The following is a 22,738-nucleotide window of genomic DNA, read 5'->3' on the forward strand; positions in this document are numbered from 1 at the left end:
GAAAGCCTGCAGCCAATGGTCACCAATGAGCTCTCCCTGCCCCACCGGCGTTGCTCCTTGCAGCTGCTCTGCTCTCTTCTATAGCCTCAGGGGTGGGGGGTGCGTGGGGGTGGCGGGATTAATACTAGCATGTGACACCAGTGCCACTACTGGATTTGAAGGTGAGCCTGCGCACTTCTTGGGGTCTAGACACTACTCAGCCTTCAGTTGTGGCCTAATCTCAATTAAGATTTTCCCAGAGATAAAACTCCCAAGGAGGATAAAGACAAGGGTTCCAACATACCTGGATACAATGTACACCTAATCCTTTCCATGAAAGATCACAGTAACAGCCATTCTGTGGACTTCTGAATTTGACTTTGCCAGTTAGCCAACTGGAAAAAGTTTGCCTAGACTGAACATATCTCCCATCAACTACTTCCTGATATATATATATATATTTTTTAAAGCCATTTATTTTGTGAGATATTAAATAGATTGTTGGAACCACCAAATAATAGACTGCTTTGAACGAATAATGGCTGATATGTATTTAAGGATTATATTTTCTTTCCAACAGGTTTAACAAATGAGACAAGCTGTATTGCTGCAAGGGGTTTACATTGTTTAAGTATCTTCTATAAGGGTATTTACTATCTTCTAAATAGGAGTAAGAACATCTTCTTGTAGTCAAATTGGTTTTGGCAATTCCGTTGATAAAAACAAAACAAATAAACCGTTTTCTGAAGTAAAAACCATGGATCATACACCCTTCTAAAAACGGGAGGAATGCCTGCCAGCAATAAGGATGGGCATAAACACATTGTGGTAGTGCTCACACAAAGCAGAACAGAACTATTACCATTCAGCAAGTCCAACAAAATTGCAGCAGATTTAGCCCTGTCAACTTTCATTTTCATTTACAGTCCTTTGTAAAAGTAAAATGCTGATCAATTTACAATGACTTAATTGACTTTCACTAACACAGTTAGTACAGCCACTGAGATAGTGCCCAGTCATCTTTATTTCACTTCCAACAATGCTCAGAGGAAACTATCTGTGGTGCTGACTTTGAAGCCACCTTTGACACATTAAGACTGGTCATTCTTAAAGGTTATTGTAACAGAGGACAAAACCTGCATGGCTGAAAGTGAAATATAAGGAACCAAAATTACCTTCTGTTGAGGTATGTACACTGCTTGCATTTCGGAGATGTACAAAAAGAACCAGGTTTTTATCTGTATGTGCCATCCAGTGATCAGCCTCACCATACCATGATTCAGACGGCAGTCTGAAAATTCAATGACACTGAAGTGAGAGGAAATATGCACCTCACCACCTCAAAAATTGCTTCTTTTTGGTTAATAAGCATGTCACCAGTAAGTGAAAGAAATATAAAAACGAGCAACTAACTTCTTTGGGCAGTTTTCAAGATCATATCTGTCGGCTACTAAGCCATTTCAAGCATTAATGACCCCACCAGTTGAGGCAACCTTGCAACGATAGACACACACAAGGCAAAAGATCCCATACTTAGGGTATCAACCACAGGCATACTGCAGTTGGGGAACGCCAATAGCACCTACTGGTGCATTAAAACTATACTGTCAATCTTAACAGGCTCTGCACAACTCTACTTAAGATTTTCAGGGAAAGAAGGAAAACTGCCAAGAATAGTTTGTACTCAGTCCTCCATTCATATTTTTAATATTATGTCTGTCTCATTCTCTTTAAGTTCTGATAGCAGCCTAAAAACCAGCAAATTAAATTAGACTTCTGGGATACTGGCTGGGGTGTGGAGTATTTTCAAGCTCTCTAGGAGGTGCCCAGGTCCAGACTGGGTTTGATTTCAGTAATTTTTGGACCAGTGGTGCAAATTCTTTGAATCAAAAGGAATAGTAATTCTGTTTTGGCAGATTTCAGATTTACAGAAAACAAGTTCATAACATTCGCTAGTTACTTAACACTGGTGTTTGCAAGATCGTGATGTTGAACAGGTTAGAAACAGGAAAGTTGAGTAAGGCCTGCATAGGGATGGCAAGCCCTTTCCTAGAATTCTTGAACCAATGCTCTAAGGCAGAGACTAAGAGGTATTGCAAAATACACAGAAGTATCGTTTTTCATTATTTGTTATTCCACCAATAGAAAGGCAGATTTTAGGGGTGGCAAAGTGATTTCCAATCTTAGTGGAAAGGTTTTCATAAGTGTGTCAGGGTTAATCAAACGGAAGGCACACTGTAATCTTTGCAAGACCGGAAGCAGACAATATCAGTTTCCTGCAAATACAGAAAGCTGCACGATACTATGCTGCAATAATGATGGAATCCGGATTTCAAAAAGCTGAAGAGATCATTAGTTATGGAGAATAAGAGCTGCACTTCCACAGATAGGATTTTCACATAGAGAGGTTTGGAGACAGGCAATGTGTTGATTCTTGGGACTAGCTTAAACCTTTCCAGAAGAGTTCTGATAAGGCCTAACAAATGAAGGATCGAGTTCGATGCATGATAGGGGGTATTATTAACAGTTATGGATTTGAGTTGAAGGTGAATGGCCTTGGACCATGGTGGACTGCATTCTGGGGAGTGAATGGACGGACTACAGCTGAACATATTTACAATGTATGCCTGTCTGGTATAGATCGCTATGATTTCATCAGAGCCAGAGTTGAAGGCACAGTAGCTTTGCTGCACGGGTTTTATGTTCAATAGTCTACACAGCGAAGTTTTTTATTTTATTTTCTTTTACAAACTAAGTTCCAAAACAGAACTCTGTTTTTGCAAAATAAAAATACAAAAGGCTCTGACAAGCTTGGCATTTTCCGGAGAATGTGGGGGTTATTCTGTGTTTTCCTGTTCAGGACTGTCAAGCTTTCCAGGAAATTAAAACAAGCATTTGCAATGCAATAGGTCTCGTATATTTTGAACAAGTTAATTGTCATCTTTTGGCAACAGCGCCCACAAGCACAAACAAAACCATAAAATAAAAAAAATTTAAAAAAAACGAGTGGAAACAGAAAAGACGCCTTAACAACATAAATTAAAGTTAGCCTTATAAAATAAAGCTTTGCAATTTTGTTTGTCCTGCTGGGCACATTTTTGCCAGTCACAAGTCTTCTGTTTGCAGGGCACTGGAAGTTAGAACAAAATAGTACCTCAATCACGTCGGGAGCAGCAGACGGGCACTAATTAAGTTTAAATCAATTAGTGCTTGATCCCTGCGCCACACAGAAATGGAAATGATGCCAGACATATCTTGACGACTTACAATGTTGTAAAGAGGACCATGCAAATCCACAAATGGTGAGCCACTCGCGGGCTCCAAGCCCTTTACTGAACGCAATAGGATCTCACATATGAGACGCATGCCGAAGCACTCGCAGACTCGACCCTAAAAATACACCAGAAGGTGCACCTTAAACAGGGTAGATGGTCTGAAGTACGATGGCCCGATGTCTATGGGGCTCTCACTCTAAGGTTTCTACCAACGGAGCCAACAGAGGCTCTGCCAGAGGAAACAGGACAATTAATTTGACTCTAAACAGAGTGAGTAAAAATAGTTTGACAGACGTGGCCATACCCGAGAGGAGTACCCTCTCTGCCAAACTCTAAATAAGGCCCCAAGTGTCTACAATTCAAACGATCACCAGCGGGTCCTGTTTAATAGGCTGGTTCAATTGACTGTCGCTCAAGTATTTTAGGGCTTCGAGACACAGTAGCATTGTTGCTTGAATTTAAGCTGGGCATAGTATAGCAGATGTGTGTTGAGTTTACACAGTGTTTCACTATTTGAAAGGGTTTCCTCTGCGATGGATATTTGAGTGAGTCTGTTGAAGGTTTTCAATTTAATGTGCAAGTTCTTCATGGCTTGTGAGGGGTCTTGACAAATATTTAGTACAAAGAACTGCTATACTGAAATGTTATTCAGGAAGTCTATTGATAGCTTTTTTTTTTTGCTCAAGAGGAGTAGCGCTGAATGATAACTTGTTGTTATTGGACTAGTTGAGTTTGATTAAGTATTTCAAGGTTCACGATAGAGGGGGATTAACTGGAACGCAGTTAAATAGACCAATCAAGTCCAGAACAGCTTTTGATAACTCTTGAATAAAGTGGGTTTTGGTGATGTTCGAAAGGATATTAAGGTCAACAAAGGAGCGATTCATCAAGCAATGAAGTTGATGGGGGTTTTGGTATATTTTATAAAGACTGTGCCCCAGAAGGCTACAGATCTCAAAAGGCTTTCCTCTGCATTGGTTTGATAGCCATTTCCAAAGATAACTTGACCCTCCATTTTTGTCAGGGCCACTGTTGTGTAATTAAGGGTATCCACCAGGTACTAGGATAGCAAAAGGATAAAAAGGCCTGGTAATGAACAGCAGATACCGCTAATGAATAGCAGATATAGAATGGTTTTTTTTTTCAGTGACTTTTTAAGTGCAGCCTTAGGTGAATCTGACAATTATTAACATAGATTTAAAGCATAAGTCTTGAAGGTGTACCACGCTTGGTGTAGGAGGTTTAATTTGAACAGACGTTTCCAAAGGATGGGGCTGAAATCTTCATGTATTGATTAGGTGTTAAAGGTCAGTATGTTGTTCCTGGCTAGTGTCTCTACAGAGCATTACCGATCCGTACATAAATCATATGAAGCGGAGGGGTAGTTTCTTAATGATTTGTACGGATTTTTTTTTTTTATTAAGACTTTCAAAATTGCAGTCTTGTTTCATGGGGCTGAAAGTGATTTGTGACGAGCGAAACTCAATCAAGCACTGAGACCTGGAATATTTCTGCAAGCGCTTTCCACCGGCGAGCTAATTACTTGGCTGTGTTTTGTTGACAGTACGTTTACTGCAGTGGGACTGCATGTTCTCTTGAACAATTGTTTTAGCAGTAGGCCTGTTGGTTGGTAAACTTTAATGAAAACCGGGGTCCCAGAGGGAACTTTCTATTCAGATGCCACATCTTCCGTGGATTCCCTTCAGATGTTGAATGAGGAGAGGATTATTAGGTGTGCTAATTTTAAATAAGAATTTAGCGTGATAGACTAATTCTTAAAAAAGTAAAAAAAAAAAATTTTAAATAAAAAAAAAAAAAACACAGTTGTAGCTGCTCAATTAACAGATACATTATATGGCATAACATATAATAAACACCGCAAACTGAAAATGTAAAGCTATATAAGGAAGGGCATATTTCCTAATCACCACCACATACCTGCGGAGGTTCACCTGGAGAGCTTCGAGCAGAATAGCAGTCCTCATCCACAAGTTTAACTTGCTCATACGTGCGTTTCTTGCCCTTTTTCTCACCAACTTAAATTCAAAACAAAAAGTAGTAGTAAGTCACAAGCAATCGCAAACACAGTTTACCTTCCAAAACAGCTTACACCATTCAGCAAAGGCAGGCTCAAGGTGAAGATTTTTCCATCATGAAATGCTGCTAGATGTGGGTGTAAACTTAATCCAATCTCCCCAATTCCACTAATTTCATACCTAAATTTCCTAAGAATGTGTGTGAAATGCATGCACATTCTATAAAAGAGGCAAGTAAAGAATAATTACTTAACACGACCAATAAAAACATCTCTTTTAGGAGTCTGTATTAAGTATCACCCTTTGATGGTCTAGGGAAGTGGACAGTAAAAGGCATCAAAATCACCTAATAAGAATGATAATATGGCCGTGTGTCCTAAGACACATAGCCATATCGTGAACAAAGCACAAACGAAGAGAAGATGCCACTGATTAGAAAGCAGCACTGAAGGGCTACTTTGTAATTGCATCTTATAATAAACTAAGGATCAGAGGCAGAGGATCAGGCGTGAAGAAAAAATGATTTCAGTTCGAATTATGAAAAATAGGATTTAATGTTATTTTAGAAAACTATAACGCAAACATTCAAACCAATTTAACAGTCAGGCAATGTTGGAAAAATACAAATGAAAGTGGGGGAAGGCAATCAGTGAGGATGGGTCAGTGGATGAAAGCTGGCAAAAGTGCTCTTGTCCAAGAAAGACAGAATATGTTCTTGTGGAGCATGAAGGAGCATAGAGAAAGAAAAGCTATCCCGTTTAATATTTGTGTGGAATCAGATTTACAACCAATATATTTCTTTACAATGCCCCACCCCCCCTAAAAAAAAAAAAAGAATGATATGCATGTACCGAGTTCAAATGTCAACGCACTTTATTGAAACCTCTAGCTACAAGTTCATTTGAAGACCACTCTATAGCTCAACAAAATATAAGACTTGGTAAACACCCAACTAGCCTATCGTCTGGAGCCCAAGCTATCTGCCAAACGTTCAAATCTAGACTGCCACCGGGACGGGGTATTAAAAAAAAAAAACTAAACCTAACTGATCAGAGCCAAAAACATACCCAAGACAACACAACCATGACATGTATTCAGCCTTTTGTGCCATATGTTATCATGCCATCTTCCTGCATTGCACACCATGATCCCACATTTTAAGCACTAATACTCAGGCAATAAAACTAGAAGACATCCAATCTAGACCCACAATAGACAATTGCAAGTACGCAAGAATCAGCCACCTCAACTATTTTCTAATACCACTTGTTTCCATTAGCCCACATCGTAAAAGCCCATGACAGTTAACATCACCTCAGACCAAAGAGGGCACGGCCTTCTGTGTGGGTGCCACTGACCTCAGATGCCGATCAGTACAGATGCACTTCCACTTACATAACTTATTTACTCCTTTGAGGCAAAGGACTGGGTAAGTAGGCACTAAGGCTCAGTTTAGGAGGTGGCTTGATTACAAACTCAGATGCAGTACAAGAAATTAACTAAAGTTAATATTATTGTACAGTCAGTGCTCCGAATTTAAAGAATAGGACTTTTTTTTTTGGTAAGTGCAAGGTATTTTGCAGTTAAAATGTAATCAACAAAGAAAGCCAGAACATTCTGACACCATCTACATGTTCACAAGTACTCAGAGTACTCCACACCAGGTGAGGAGTTTCCCCATTGCAAATGTTAATCCATGGGCCAGCACTTGGGCCAGCTCAGCAAACCTCTGGCCTCGCTGGCTTTCCACCACATGCGGGGAATGGCTCATAGAAGGGATGGACCCTCTTGCAAGGGAATACCGGTGTGGGAGATGTCTTTTAAGTTCTTGCATTGGTCCATCACTAGTTATGAGGTTAAACAGGTCACTGGGCTAGGACAGATGAGTTTTCAGTACCCCCCCCACTCCCCACCCAAAAAAAGTCCTCAAAAACCCACCATTCAACCAAGGAGATCCCCCCCCCACTGACTATTCCAGTGCAATTGAGAGCTTTCAAATTCCCAATGTTCAAGTTAATGGTATCTATGGAGCCGGCCAACTGTGTCCAGTCTGGTTTATGGACAAGGATTCTCAAGGTAGCAGATAAAAAGGGGTTTACTTCAACATAACATGGTCATTTGTGGCACCAGTACTGCATTTTTACATTAGATTTTCACATTATAAGCAGTCAGTTTGACTTTCATACATTAAGTGAGATGCTAGCCGTTTAAAACACAAAGATTTATTTTTAACAAGCTTAAAAAAATAAAAAAAAAGCGGTAAGCAAATGTGTATTAAAAATCCAAAGGCAAACATGCTAAAAATGCCACTAAAATAAATACCTCACCTACTGGAGGATGCCAGTACATATTTATAGTTAGGACCCGGTTTCCAGAGGAAAAGCATGTTTGGTTTTGCTAGTAGGTTTGGCACCATTTCAGGAATCTTCTAAATTTTCAAAACTTGTTTGCGAGTCACTTCAGCTTCTGTCTAAATGGTTTTGGGGTGATCTATCAAGCAGGGGGCTGATAAACAATATTGGGGGTCCCAAAACGCATTTTACCATAGAGATTTTAGACAGGTCTACAGCCCGAACCACTAAACGGAACTACATTAAATTTGGTCCAGATATAGTGCTTTTGTGTAAATCTATTCAGTAGTTTTGGAGTTATTAAAGTTTATGTATATCTAGAGATGTGGATCCACCATGGATCCTCTGCGTATACAGGTGGCTTCACAGATCCTGGTTTAAGGGTAGGCAGCCAATCAGAGCTCTGCAGATCTCTGCACAAGCTCTTATTATTCCCCCTCTGGGAAACCAAGCACCAGAGCTAAGGAGTCAGGGTGTACCTACCCTGACCCCTTTTCTTTTTTACTTTCTTTTTTTGCCAAACCTTTGCATCCCTATATACACACAAATTTGGTTTGTCTTTAATTTCTCAAAAATTACTAAAAGTATTTACACCAAAGAACAAAGAGGGTGCTTTCTGGACCAAGAGCTATCTTGCTGCCAAATTTGGTGTCATTACGGTCCAGTGGTTCCGGCACTATTCCTCTTCAAAATCCCTATGGAAAAATGCATTAGGAAAAAGTGTTTTGGGATCCCAATCCCTCTTTTTCTTGGCCCTTGCTTGACGGATCACCCTGAAACGTTACAGACAGCAGCTGAAGTGAGCCTAGTAGTTTTTTGGGAAAATTACATAAAGATTCATCAAAACGGCATCGAAGTTATAAGCAAAACAAAAAACGCTTTTTTGTATGGAAACTAGGTCCTAACTATAACTACTAGTGGCAATCACCACTAGGTAGGCATATGCACACACACACAAATATATTTTGCCACTAAAAAAAAAACCAAAGGTTACAGGGACGTTATAATTAGGTTTTGAATTTACTCATACAAAACCATAGCAATTCAACAGAGTTCTTCCAAGTAACTAAAACTCGCGCCCTAAAGGATGACTATAACATGCGCTATCGCCATGCACAATTTCTATACAGAAGTAGAACTGTTCAACGTTGGCACTGTGGCCTGCAGTACAGTTCAGTGTCACCACAAAGGATTCATACAGGCACTTGCTTGTAAGAAGCTCCAGAAATCCCAGAGCACAGAGTTGCTTTCCAATTAACTGCTTGCAGTCAAGTTCTCAGATTGGAGTGATGTGTACTTGCTCACTACAATTCATGAGGGCACTTCCCCAGTCATGATTTGTGGTCAGATGGTTGAAGTTCAGAAGCCCACACCTGTATACTCGATTACAACAAGTACATGGCAGAGTAGATAAAAGCAACCAGGTTCATCAGCCATACAATGCGATATCGTAAAACTTGCACTTAGTACAAGAAACTGTTTACTCACCTGATCCAGATGGCAACATACAACACATGTTATTTATTGTCAGACAACCACAGGAAGACTTATGTCTTTCTTTGACTTTAGTTGCCTGTTCCTGAAAGTTTTACTGCTACAGAAGCAGCAGCCTCCACTTAGTATGTTCTGGAAGACATGGAAAGGCTGCTGGAGTGACCCTTTGCTGATCGCATTCCTGAAACACTTAAAACTGTGTTCACCATGTTGTTGTTTGTAAAGTCTGCTCTAAGCAGCAACAGAGGCAGGAGAGTTGTCTTTACTCTCCCCAGTCCCCATCTCAGGCAGCCCTGTGTTTTCCTACCTACTTTGTTGTATCATACTAAAGTGAAGTACTGGAAAATTGTCTGAGGTGGAGTTGAAGTTAGGTAATGGCTGTGCATGGACACTTACTATACCTGGGCCAAGCAGATGCAGAATTTTAGTTCCTCTAATTCAGGAAATCATGGACTTCCTTATGGCCTGCTCGACACCTTTATCCATCGCCAGAACGTGGTAGGTGTTCTGTTTGCCGATTGGCAAGGGCATTATAGTGCCCATACTGCACACAGTGGTGGACAGAATATATGTCAAGTTGTCACGGAGTGCCCTGGGTTGCGAAATATTGAAGGCTTGACTAGATGTTGAAGTCCTTGTTAGGGAACTTAGATATAGTACACAAGGACCACCATGATGTCCCACAAGTACCAGAATAAGTGTAATAAGGTAAACAAATGTCCTGTGGGACTTTTTCACCAACATTTCTACTTGCTTTGAAAGTGTGCAAACTCAATTAGGAACTTGTACTATAACCAATGTTATTGAAAAGGGGTACAGGGCACAATATTCTGTATGATGACCTTCAGTATAAGATCTGAAAACAATCATCATACAAGATAGTGTGTCTTGTATCCTTTTTCAAGGTAAGTAAAGTTTACAGTAGGTATGCTTTTCCAGGGATAATGCATAGGTAGAAGGCATATAGTAAAGGTAGTACAGATACACATGCCATGACTTCAACAGCACTTGCAGATTTTAAACCATTTGGTGCCGCACTCTCCCCAATACTGAATTACTATGGCATGTATGAGTAAATGCTTGACCTACTTACCATGTTCATCCTCCATCAGAACTTAGCAGTTGTCAGTTTGCTATAAGATAAGTGCATTACAGTCACAGCACATAACAGTGGATGGTTCTCACAGATTATCCTGTGTGTCAAAAACTACTGTTTGCCTTAGTTTCAAAGGTAGATTTGCTCCCTCAGTTCGAGGAATGTCGCCTTAGGGGGACACTCAGACACCCCCAACTTGCAAGCACAGTGAGTGCGCTAAAGGCACATGAAAGACGTCTTCCTGAGCATCACATGGCTGTCATGGGAGCCATTAGTAATGGTTCACTACGCATGCATTTGGTAATGTACAGAAAGGAGGCGGCTCTTACTTGAGAAGTGGTAAAATGTAGTCAAACTGATTCCATCCTATGGCGTATGAATGTGATGGACCCTTGCACGGCCATGATTTCTGGAGGTGCTAAAACCATCCAGTGTAAGTGATTCATTAACTTTAAAGAAATAGTACCAGATTTATATTGGTGGCAGTAAGATGGCTCTACTAAGCCCACATTTTTTATCCTCATTATGGGTAGCTGAGGATTTTGGGCCCTAGCTCAGCCAGCACCTAGACAAACCCGCACACTTTTTGCAACTAGAGAACCAGGGGAGTCCATGGGAATATGACTTGTGTGGCTCGCACCAGGTAATATTACCCAGAAGCCCTTGCAAATGTCAAACTTTGGTAAGAAACCTACATTTTCATCACGTCTGTGATAAAGACATGGAATCTGTGTGGAGCAACAGGTTTCCTACCAATCTGAATTCCCACACATCTCCAGGTAAGAACGGTATCCCACTTGCATGGATGGCCCAAGAGAAATGGGCACAAAAGGCCCAAATCGCTATGCTGGAAGATAAGCTATAGGGAGAGGTGCAGTATTTGGGTCTGTGCTGTGGCACCAACTGTGTAAACCTACGAACCACATACATTTTTAAAAGCTAAACAACCAAGGAAGTCTGGGGTGGTGTGCCTTGTGTTGATTCCGCAGGGTTTCCTACACAAAATGCTCTACAAACCTCAAACTGACTGGAATCACACACTTAACTCCTATTTCTCTGATGGAAAATTCAGGAATCAACAACAAACCGACCACTCCTCATTACCCCACTTGTGCTGATAAAAATGCTGCTTCACTTGTGTGGCTGGGCCTGGTGTCTGCTACAGAAATTGCTCAAACCAATGTCAACACAAGCCCTTGCCAGGGAACTCCCACTGACCTTGGTTTGATCAGTTTGTCACAGGCACTAGGCCTACCCACACAAGTGAGGTACCATTTTTATCAGGAGACTTTGGGAAATGCTGGGTAAAAAGGATGTTTGTGGCTTCATGCAGATTCCAGAACTTTCCATCAAAGAAATGTGTGTAAATGTGCTGCTTCTTTTTTAAAGTCAAAGTTTGAGGTTTGCAAGGGATTGTGGGTGAAAGAAATCCTGGTAAAAAGCTACGCAAGACAGCCCACCCTGGATACCACCAGGTGTCTAGGTTTCAAAAATGTACCGGTTGGCTAGGTTTTCCAAGGTGTCAGCTGAGCTGGGGGTTCAAAATCTACTGCTATCCCACACTGGAAAAAAAGGGTCAGTTTTCAGTGAAAAAATATGATGGGTACATATTACGCACTAGGCATACCTGCACAAGTTAGTGACCATTTTTCTCAGAAGGCTTGAGGGAACATAGAAAAGTAGAACATTTGTTATTACAAATTGGATTCTGCTGCCTTCACGGATTTCAAAAGGTAAGCCAGTGTGAAAGAAAGGTGAAATAAAAAAAATAAAAAATAAATCTCCAAGTCATACGTTGATAGGGTACTGACAAATTCAGAGATGCACACACAACCAGTGCTCCTAAATTCCATATCTTGTGCCCATTTCAGAAATACAGGTTTCCTAGATACCCATTTTTCACTCTTCCTATTTTCGCCGCATGAATTGGTCTATACTCGGTACTAAATGAAAAACCACTGTCTGGTGCAGCTCCGGTGCTGGCTCTCAGCACCTTGGGTTCTTGAAGAGCCTACAAACCCTGTATATCCACCGACAACCGGAAGGGCCTAGGGAACATAATGGTATACTGCTTTTGTAAATCACATTTTTTCCTACTCATTTCAATATTTCTTTATTCTAACAGTTATTTTCCTTGGGAAAACCTGGAGGGTTCTACACATGACCTCTTGCTGAATTTGGAATTTTGTCTACTTTCCAGAAATCTATAGCTTTTCTGGATCACCCACTGGTTTCACGCAGGTTTCCACCACAAACTTGAAGTAGGTTGAGAGCACAAAAAAAAATAGGCTCCCTCAGAGAAGAATGTCAAACTGGCAAAAAAAAAAAAATGGATGCCATTTTTTAGGGGGGGTGGGGGGGAGAGACTAAACACTTACTGGGAGTGCTTTTTTCCAATTTGTTTTCAAAAACACTTGAAGTGTTGCTATAATTTGCCTATTTTCTCGGTCCCCTCCAGAGGAAATCACAAACCCGGGTACTGTTAGAATCCCCAGGATGTTGGAATAAAGGTCACACATATTTGGCATGGATACCTCCTTATCTAGAAAAAAAATAGTTATGGAGCACTAAGCACGAACTACCTCGAATAGTCAAAAAAGGGCTCAGCACTTCGTGGGGTGGGGGGAAGGAGGGTCTAAGGGGTTAAAAGCGGACTTCAGTTAACATATCAACTAATTTAGAAGCAACTGAAAAGGATGGTAAAGACGGTCTACTGCATTTGTGCATAACCCACTTTAAACGTGGGTAGGGCATTTGCTTCAGGAGAAACATTCAGGATATAGTTTAGGTTACATCACAAAACAAATGTTTGAAGTTCTGCTTTTGCATAAGTAGAAACAACATTTATGTGCCTCAATTAGAAAAACAGATTAACTTGAGGTATCATGTATTGATTTGAACTTGTGCTTTTAGATCAAGTACAGCCCTCAGACTTCGCAAAAGGAGTATAACACACTTACACAAAGCCTCACGAAGTTGATCTAACACATCATTGTCATACACAGCCCTTTCTTCCCAAATAGAAATTACTCTGTTGAGATGCTTCTTACAGTTTTCGTCAGTCTCACTGTGAACAAAATGTAAAGAGACAACATTAGATATACAGATAGACAATGCTTTGAGAACAGCAAATTCTAAACAGGTCACCTATGATCATAGAGCATTATAATGCTGCAATTCATACATCTAAAATTGAAACATTTCTCTGCACTGCCCATTTTTGATGCAAACCGGTACACCACTTCCATTTCTATTTCCTTAGTAGTTCATAAGTCAAATATGTAAACTGAATATAGAGCATTTATTAAATTGCCAACATGGATGTTGGAGGGGGAAGATACATTTTCATATAATTCCTTCTTGTCAAAAACAGTTGGCGCATCGAACATGGCTGACCATCATTGATTTAAACAGCAGTTTAAAAAACACACAACCTCTCTTTGCTGTAGAGCCAAGACCGTAACCACACCCAAATGGACGTTTGGTCAAAGTGAATAGCAATGCACGTAGAAATGGTTAATACAATACGTTACAGCACTGAACTGTCACAGGTGGACAAAGAAAAAACAAGACAAAAGAAAAGGTGATTTACATGTAACTGAAGTTTTCAAGCCTTGGCATTGGTCATAGAATCACACACCTAGAATTATTCTGCTGGTCAGGATGGGAATCCAAAGTACATTTACCACAGCATTACGTAAGGAGCACATTTAATTCCGAAGCAAATGCAACCTCATACCAGCAAGTGTATAAACTAAGATCACACACTGACCACTTGCACCTGTAAAGCCATCTTTACACACTGGCAGTCAGGTAAAGTGTGAAAAGGACAGGCCTCAGACAGTGAAGCTGCATACAAATCTGTTGACGATACCATGGTAAGAAAATAGCAGCAGGCATGCAATTTACCCAGCGCTGCACGCGTCACAGACACACGTGTTGGATTAAACGGGCAACAGTAAGGAATGTACGTAAAGCAAAGATAAGGCAGACCTAATCGAAACCAGTTCCTAATATAAATTGTCTCACCACGGAGCACATTTTAGCCCAACGCCATGATCACCAGGTCAGTGGCTTACATACCTCTAGAATAGGCTCTCGCATTACGGACGTTGTTGTGGCTGCCCCCCTGCATCTCAAGGAGTTAAAGCATGACTAGGCACAGCCTTGTGGCTTTATTTTAACAGAGGTGCATGCAGCTTTTGGGTTACTCTCTGCTTCAAGATATCCTGTCCTTTGTTTCGCTGCACAAAAGCTATTAACATGTTTCAGTTTTACATCAGTCATCTCCACGTTATCTTTTAAAAGACAATACAGAGATCTTCTAGAAAGATAAACTGAATTTTGAAACGAAGACGGCGGCAAACTTGCTGATCTCCATTATTAATTCCAACTGAATTTTAGGAACAATTTAGGGGCCATATGCAACAACCCTATTCCGGTGGAATATGGTGAAACGCTTGCTAATTCAAAACGTCCAACTTCTAGTTCATTGATGGTGGTATTGCCAGAAAGAGGGCAGTCAGCATCACATAAACAGGTGCCCAATTAGTTTTCAATAGTCCTACATTTAGTTCCTTAGAGGAGGTGCCTCAGTTACTCAAGGTAACAGTCACAATTCTTCCCACAATACCTTCCTCACAAGGCTTTGTTTTCAACAAGAGAATTTGGGCTCGAATACATCAATACCAGTAGCATCTGATGAGGCCGAGGCATGATCTGGTGCCCAATGCCTTTTGTAAAACAAAACACAGTTTTACCATTGCATGCCGTTTTTTTCCCTTTGGACGCTGTTCTGGCAGCAAATGAAGAATAGTCTACAGACCCCTGGAACGTGTAAGATAACAAAATCATGCTACAGCGTACAGTGAGGGTGAGGTGTGAAGAGGTGAGGTAGAGTGGCTCGGTCCTTCAAGCACAACAAAACATAAGGACCATGACTTGAATGGATGGCAAACCACAGATTTCTCATCTCAGGACACCAAAACCACCTGACCCAAGCTGGTATTACAACCATTATCATGCACTTGTCAAGCATAATCGTGCAAACCAACATGGGAAGCAAGGGAATAGGAGATAAGAACTGCGCATGTATTCTCAGTAAATTCATAAAATGAGTCTCCTAGAAAGACTGCTTCTCTGAACCAGTTGATGAGATTTGCATTTCTTACTGCTTACTACTTCAACACAATCCAAAGGGGGTTCTCCACCACCTGCTAGCTATTTGAAGATGGGAATCTTCAAAATACCACGTGTGACATTCTAAACTTGTCTGAGAGTCCACAAGGGCTTTTAAATGAATGTGTTCAACTGGGAAAGTAACCCTGCACTTGTTCGCACAGCAACTTACCTCCATATCATCCCGGCTGCGACTCATTCAAACGTGTTAGCTATGTGGAGTGTGTAAGGAAATGCCTTCTTGGCATGGTTACCCCCTGACTTTTTGCCTTTGCTGATGCTAAGTTTTGATTTGAAAGTGTGCTGAGGCCTGCTAACCAGGCCCCAGCACCAGTGTTCTTTCCCTAACCTGTACTTTTGTTTCCACAATTGGCACACCCTGGCATCCAGGTAAGTCCCTTGTAACTGGTACCCCTGGTACCAAGGGCCCTGATGCCAGGGAAGGTCTCCAAGGGCTGCAGCATATCTTATGCCACCCTGGGGACCCCTCACTCAGCACAGACACACTGCTTGCCAGCTTGTGTGTGCTAGTGGGGATAAAACGACTAAGTCGACATGGCACTCTCCTCAGGGTGCCATGCCAAACTCACACTGCCTATGAAGTATAGATAAGTCACCCCTCTAGCAGGTCTTACAGCCCTAAGGCAGGGTGCACTATACCATAGGTGAGGGCATAAGTGCATGAGCACTATGCCCCTACAGTGTCTAAGCAAAAACTTAGACATTGTAAGTGCAGGGTAGCCATAAGAGTATATGGTCTGGGAGTCTGTCATGCACCAACTCCACAGCACCATAATGGCTACACTGAAAACTGTGAAGTTTGGTGTCAAACTTCTCAGCACAATAAATGCACACTGATGCCAGTGTACATTTTATTGTAACATACACCCTGAAACCTTAACTGACTACCCGTGTAGGCTGACTGGTTTTAGCAGCCTGCCACACTCCAGACATGTTGCTGGCCACATAAGGAGAGTGCCTTTGTCACTCTGTGGCTAGTAAAGCCTGTACTGGGTGGAGGTACTTCACACCTCCCCCTGCAGGAACTGTAACACCTGGCGGTGAGCCTCAAAGGCTCACCCCCTTTGTTACAGCACCCCAGGGCACTCCAGCTAGTGGAGTTGCCCGCCCTCTCCGGCCACGGCCGAACTTTTGGCGGCAAGGCCGGAGGAGATAATGAGAAAAACAAGGAGGCGTCACTGGCCAGTCAGGACAGCCCCTAAGGCATCCTGAGCTGAGGTGACTGACTTTTAGAAATCCTCCATCTTGCAGATGGAGGATTCCCCCAATAGGGATAGGAATGTGCCCCCCTCCCCTCAGTGAGGAGGCACAAAGAGGGTGTAGCCACCCTCAGGGCTAGTAGCCATTGGCTAATAACCCCACCCACACCTAAACACACCCCTAAATTTAGTATTTAGGGGCTCCCCAGGACCTAGGAACTCAGATTCCTGCAACCTAAGAAGAAGAGGACTGCTAAGCTGAAAAACCCTGCAGAGAAGACGGAGACACCAACTGCTTTGGCCCCAGCTCTACCGGCCTGTCTCCCCCCTTCTAAAGACACTGCTCCAGCGACGCTTTCCACAGGGACCAGCGACCTCTGAATCCTCAGAGGACTGCCCTGCATCTAGAAGGACCAAGAACTCCAGAGGACAGCGGCTCTGTTCACCAAAGACTGCAACTTTGCAACAAAGAAGCAACTTTGAAACAACTTGCGTTTCCCGCCGGAAGCGTGAGACTTGACACTCTGCAACCGACGCCCCCGGCTCGACTTGGAGAACAACCACTTCAGGGAGGACTCCCCGGTGACTGAGACCGTGAGTAGCCAGAGTTGAACCCCCGAGCCCCCACAGCGACGACTGCAGAGGGAATCCCGAGGCTCCCCCTGACCACGACTGCCTGCTTCAAAGACCAGACGCCTGGTAAAGACTCTGCACCCGCAGCCTCCAGGACCTGAAGGATCCGACCTCCAGTGCAGGAGCGACCCCCAGGTGGCCCTCTCCCTTGCCCAGGTGGTGGTCCCCGAGGAGCCCCCACCTTGCCTGCATCGCTGAAGAGACCCCTTGGTCTCCCATTGATTTCCATTGAAAACCAGACGCTTGTTTGCACACTGCACCCAACCGCCCCCGTGCCGCTGAGGGTGTACTTTCTGTGTGGACTTGTGTGCCCCCCGGTGCCCTACAAAACCCCCCTGGTCTGCCCTCCGAAGACGCGGGTACTTACCTGCTGGCAGACTGGAACCGGGGCACCCCCTTCTCCATTGAAGCCTATGCGTTTTGGGCACCACTTTGACCTCTGCACCTGACCGGCCCTGAGCTGCTGGTGTGGTAACTTTGGGGTTGCTCTGAACCCCCAACGGTGGGCTACCTTAGACCCAAACTTGAACCCCGTAGGTGGTTTACTTACCTGCAAAAACTAACAAACTCTTACTCCCCCCAGGAACTGTTGAAAATTGCACTGTCTAGTTTTAAAATAGCTATATGTGATTTATGTGAAAACTGTATATGCTATTTTGCTAATTCAAAGTTCCTCAAGTACCTACCTGCAATACCTTTCATTTGAAGTATTACATGTAAATTTTGAATCTGTGGTTCTTAAAATAAACTAAGAAAAGAATTTTCTATACAAAAACCTATTGGCCTGGAATTGTCAGAGTGTGGTGTTCCTCATTTATTGCCTGTGTGTGTACAACAAATGCTTAACACTACTCCTTTGATTAGCCTACTGCTCGACCACACTACCACAAAACAGAGCATTAGAATTATCTCTTTTTGCCACTATCTCACCTCTAAGGGGAACCCTTGGACTCTGTGCATACTATTCCTTACTTTGAAATAGTGCATACAGAGCCAACTTCCTACAGAGTGTATCTCTCCCCCACGAGCCTGCACTGAGTGGGATTCCCGAGGAACCTAGCCTGTCACAAATGTGATACACAGCCAGCAGACTTCTACCATATGATTTGGTCATGTCCTTACATAAAACGTTATTGGACTAAGCTGCTGAAGGAGCTGTCCTGGGGTGGGAGGCTCCACTATCCCCCTTGGCTGTGCTATTGGGAGTCATGGAAGATATACACGGTACCAGAATCGATCAGATCTTTCTTTATCCTTATGGTCTCCAAAAGAGACATTGCAGCGAAGTAAAAGGCCATGACCCTACCGACCCTCTCGAGCTGGAGGAGAGGGGTGAACTGGTGTGCTGGGCAAGAGAAAATGGTTTATGAAGCACGGGGTTGTCCCCATAAATCTGCTAAGATCTGGGGGAAACGGCTGGGCGGAATACTGTAAAAGATTTTGTGATGGGCACTTGCAAATGTTCTCCTTGTACCAATGAGACTTTTGTGTATATACCTGATCAATACCTTTATCTCGCTACTGACTATTTGAGCAGAATCTATCCTACGAAAGGTGCGTTGTTGCAATATGTGTATGTAATGTCTTTAAATTAATAGAATTGTTTATCAAAAAAACCTTGCACATGAATTTCCAGAGAAAGTCGGACATAGTGCCCTACCTTGCTCATTTATGCAAAACAGATGTCATATTGTATACCTGAACACTTTCGGCAAACATGTATGAAAAGGCTCTCTCTGAATTCAAATGCATTTATGCTTTTCAAAGAAAAGGTTGTTCATCACCAAGACTTGAAAGCGAATGCTCATCCTTTAAAAGGTATATCTGTGGTCCAAAGGAACACTTTGTCTTGCTAGAAAACAAAAACAGATGCAGATACTCAGATTTTGGGCACTATTTTATTTCAGCCTTGAGAACCACTGTCACCCTGACCTGATCATCCAACAGTCCTTCATCCTGATCCATTATAAGTGGAGTTCTTGAGCAGACTTGATGAAGATTCTGCAGTTCAAGTCAAGGTTAATGCAAAGAGTTTGCCTCGATTCTTCTTCAGACTCAAAATAAATTGCTTCCAACAGCAACTTGCACCTCCCTATCAAGCAAGTCTTACTCCTTCTGAAATACTTCACCAGGCTCATTATCACTTAATTTTTTTCTTTTAATAGCATCACATTTGTTCTTAAAGTGTTAAACTGCACTCAAATAAAGAAGAGCCTGGTAAAGGTTCTTCCTCGGGTCTGGATATCCTGAAGTAGACAGCTGTCTAGTTGCGAGGATGACCATTTGCCCAGAGAGGATCGTCCACCGACGCCATGCAATCAATGACAATAGATTTCAGTCAAAAACAGAGGAAGCAAATCTAATTCAGCTCATCTACAATGAATCAAAGACATTCCCTGTTCACTGGGTATGTCAAATTAGGTGCTCCTGGAATAAAAGGACACTAAAACCAGGTCCCCTGCATAGAGGGGAATGATGTTACACAACTTCACACTCTGAAGATTTGTTTCCTTAGGAAAGTGATCAATAAACGAAGAGCCAGGGAGGCCGTCAACTGCGTCAAATGAGTGAGGACACATCTGTGATATACAGGTCAGTTTCACTGTTTTCTTTGGGACCGCCTATTTTAAAAGCATTGAGACAGTCTTCTTTAATCTGCAAATGCCTTTTTTCCAATTTGGATGGCATCTGAGGAAGAATTGAGACAAACTAAAGTATGTCTGAATTTGATTGAACCTAGCAGTACCAAAGGATTTAATTTTAAAGATTTCAAAGTATGCAGGTGGTCAGAAATACTCCTTTTCCCACTGGGGTCTGAAAGCAAGGTGAATGCTGGGGTGTTTCATGGGAAGACAAGACTGATCGCAGCCGGGGTCCTAGTGGAAGTAAATGGAAACCTGCTGTGGTTGGTGGTGCGTCTGTAGAAACGGATTTGCTGTGGCTGCATGGAAAAGAACAAATGACAAAGCTTGGTAGGAATATCATCACTCTCCAAGTTACAGTTCTTCCACTTGGGATCTCTTCTAACAAAGAGGCAGCATTTTTCTTTGTGACACAAGAATGATGCTATTTGCAAAGCTGCACTGATACTTTCTTCAAAAGAACTCTTCACCATCGAAGTGCATGTGCAGAATTTGTTTTACTTCAACCTGAATATTCTTCCCTGAATACGTGGCATAGTACATGAGGGTCACAGACTACTTTTAAAGTCTCTTTGTAGCTGCCTCAGGACGGAGTCAGCTTTGATCTGCACTCCTAGCCATTTCAGACTAGTCAGTCACAATATTTCTTTTCAACCAATATTCCCATGTTCGCTGGATGGAGATTTCATAGCCAGCTGTGCAAATAAAACTCCCCTAAGTGATCTACGGTAGAGATGCTTTCTTCTAATGCTTTTGCTGCTCTTCTGAATATTTTAACAAAACCACAGCTTCCCTGTGGATCCCACTAAAATGTTAAATATCTACAAATGAAAGATACCAACATCACCTGCAGATAGCCCTAGATAGGCACCATCACCCTGTATTATGTAATGTTCCCATTCTTGAACTCCATCATCTCCCTTGTCCAAAGGTTGATTTATGGTCTCATCCACATGTGATTCATGGCCGAGTTTTAAACCTAGAAAATGTAACCACAATGCTATCGAGCCCCAGAATGATCTGCCATCAACATGAGGACAGCAACATATGTCTGAGTTGAAATGGCAGAGAAACTCAAGTAAGATGCAGTGGGTGGAGTACTGTCCTTGGACGAGAAAAAGGCAGGGTATGCTGCTGTACATTTTTAACTAGTGGTGTAGTTGTGTCTGCAAGACACTCAGAACATATCCTGCTAAACTCCTGCACCAATCGTTACAAAAATAAACTCTGTTCAATACAAGTGGCAAATGCTGATGGCACTGGAAGGGTCAGGAAAATACCTCAAACTTTCTACTTCGCAGTTTCCACCTCACAATCCTCCTAGATGATTTTGAATGTTGATACTTCGATCTCTGTCCTATGAACCTCAATACTTCTCTTCATCTTCCTCAAGACTGTTTCACATCTTCCTGAAAAAGCTCCAACAGCAACAAATGTTGAGTTAACTGCAATTGTGGAACTGGCTCTTGGCCAAAGGCTAACGAAAGTGTAATAATTATTGAATAGGGAGGGGCTTGTAAACAAGCTTATGTGTAAAAGATTAGTTTAAGAGATGGTCAAAGCGGTGATTGTCACCACCAGGCGCACAAGGAGGTAGTGACATTGAAGAAAAAGTGATTAACAAGGTTTTGTCCACAGGTGACCTTTCAAATGAAAGGCAAGCAAAAATGGGCGTGTAGTAGGTGAAGAGCAAGTCAAAGTAAGGGGCCTCACATTCCTTGTGGAAGCATTATTGTACCAGCGGGCCCAACACTTGTTAGGAAGGAGATTAAAATGTAAATAAGTGTAGTATATTCAAAGAGAAAGCTCCGGTCTGGCCGGCATCTTCCACTCCGTTGCCCAGAACTCCAGGATCTTCAAGTCTGCACATCTGTGCTTTATTAGCACAAGACTAAGAGTGCAGCTTTTGACAGTTTTTTTTTTAAAGAAAATGAATGATCAATGACTTGGAGACCATGCATACACTACTTATGAGGGCTATCGTCAATTAAAATAAAACTATAAACCCCTTGGGCCACAAATTCCATTCCTTGAAAAAAGTAGATCAGGTATAAAAACAAGCTGCGAAAAGGAATGTGTAACCGTTTCAAGGAGAATGAATTCACAATATTTACCCTGTCCTCGCTGAACCCATTGATAACTTTCCCAACCTTCCACGCCCCACTCCTCAAAATTCTTAACAACTGCAACTGGGAGCAGTGAAGGCTCACGGAAGTAAAAGACCAACCAAAAGTTTTGCTCTGTTCTGAAGACACTGTGAGAAACCTTCAGAGGTCTGCAACCCATTCTTGCCAGAAGTAGCTGAAATAACTTAAAAAGAGCAGAGTTGTAGTAAGAGATGTAAGATGGTGTAAAGTAAAGTAAATCTGATGATCAGTACATAGCACCGTTAGGCCTCTCCATCTCATTAGCTGAATTCTGGCGACACGTATTTGGGCAGGCTACAAAGCCTACCATGTTAAATGAAGATCTGACTACTGCTCCGTTCAAATGTAGTAATGGGTAATTCAAAGAACATAAATCCGTGGTGGAGGAGGAGAACGAGGAGGAAGAGAAAAAGGAGGAAGAGAAGGAGGAAAAGAGAAAGCAAAAGGAAGAGAAGAAAGGTGAAGAAAGGAGAAACATGGCAGGAGGAGGAGAAAGGAAGGAGGAGGTCACGAAGGAGAAGTAGAAGTAGAGCCTGTATGCTAAAGGCTCTTTCAAGTACAGAATTGGCACATTTCATTTAACAGGTAACACTGCCACTATTAACAGTACTACTATAAAAGAGAATGACAATTAACATCCAAAACATATTAGGTAGGCTGAAATCATTCTAGCAGGGCAACTGTCAA

The 22,738-nt window shown here is 42.2% G+C and overlaps 1 protein-coding gene across 2 annotated transcripts in view; it reads right to left on the bottom strand.

Annotated features, from left to right (window-relative positions):
• The window catches only part of RPRD1A (regulation of nuclear pre-mRNA domain containing 1A), a 362,888-nt gene that overhangs the window by 248,413 nt on the left and 91,737 nt on the right, over positions 1–22,738 (bottom strand). For both annotated transcript variants that reach the window (XM_069219773.1, XM_069219774.1), the window contains exons 3-4: positions 13,192–13,298; positions 5,193–5,290 (exon numbers count right to left, since the gene is read on the bottom strand). In XM_069219773.1, the coding sequence (XP_069075874.1) occupies positions 5,193–5,290; positions 13,192–13,298 (205 nt within the window). The remainder of the gene's footprint in view (positions 1–5,192; positions 5,291–13,191; positions 13,299–22,738) is intronic.

This window comes from Pleurodeles waltl, chromosome 2_2, assembly GCF_031143425.1.
Source record: "Pleurodeles waltl isolate 20211129_DDA chromosome 2_2, aPleWal1.hap1.20221129, whole genome shotgun sequence".
In the NCBI taxonomy this organism is placed as follows: domain Eukaryota; kingdom Metazoa; phylum Chordata; class Amphibia; order Caudata; family Salamandridae; genus Pleurodeles; species Pleurodeles waltl.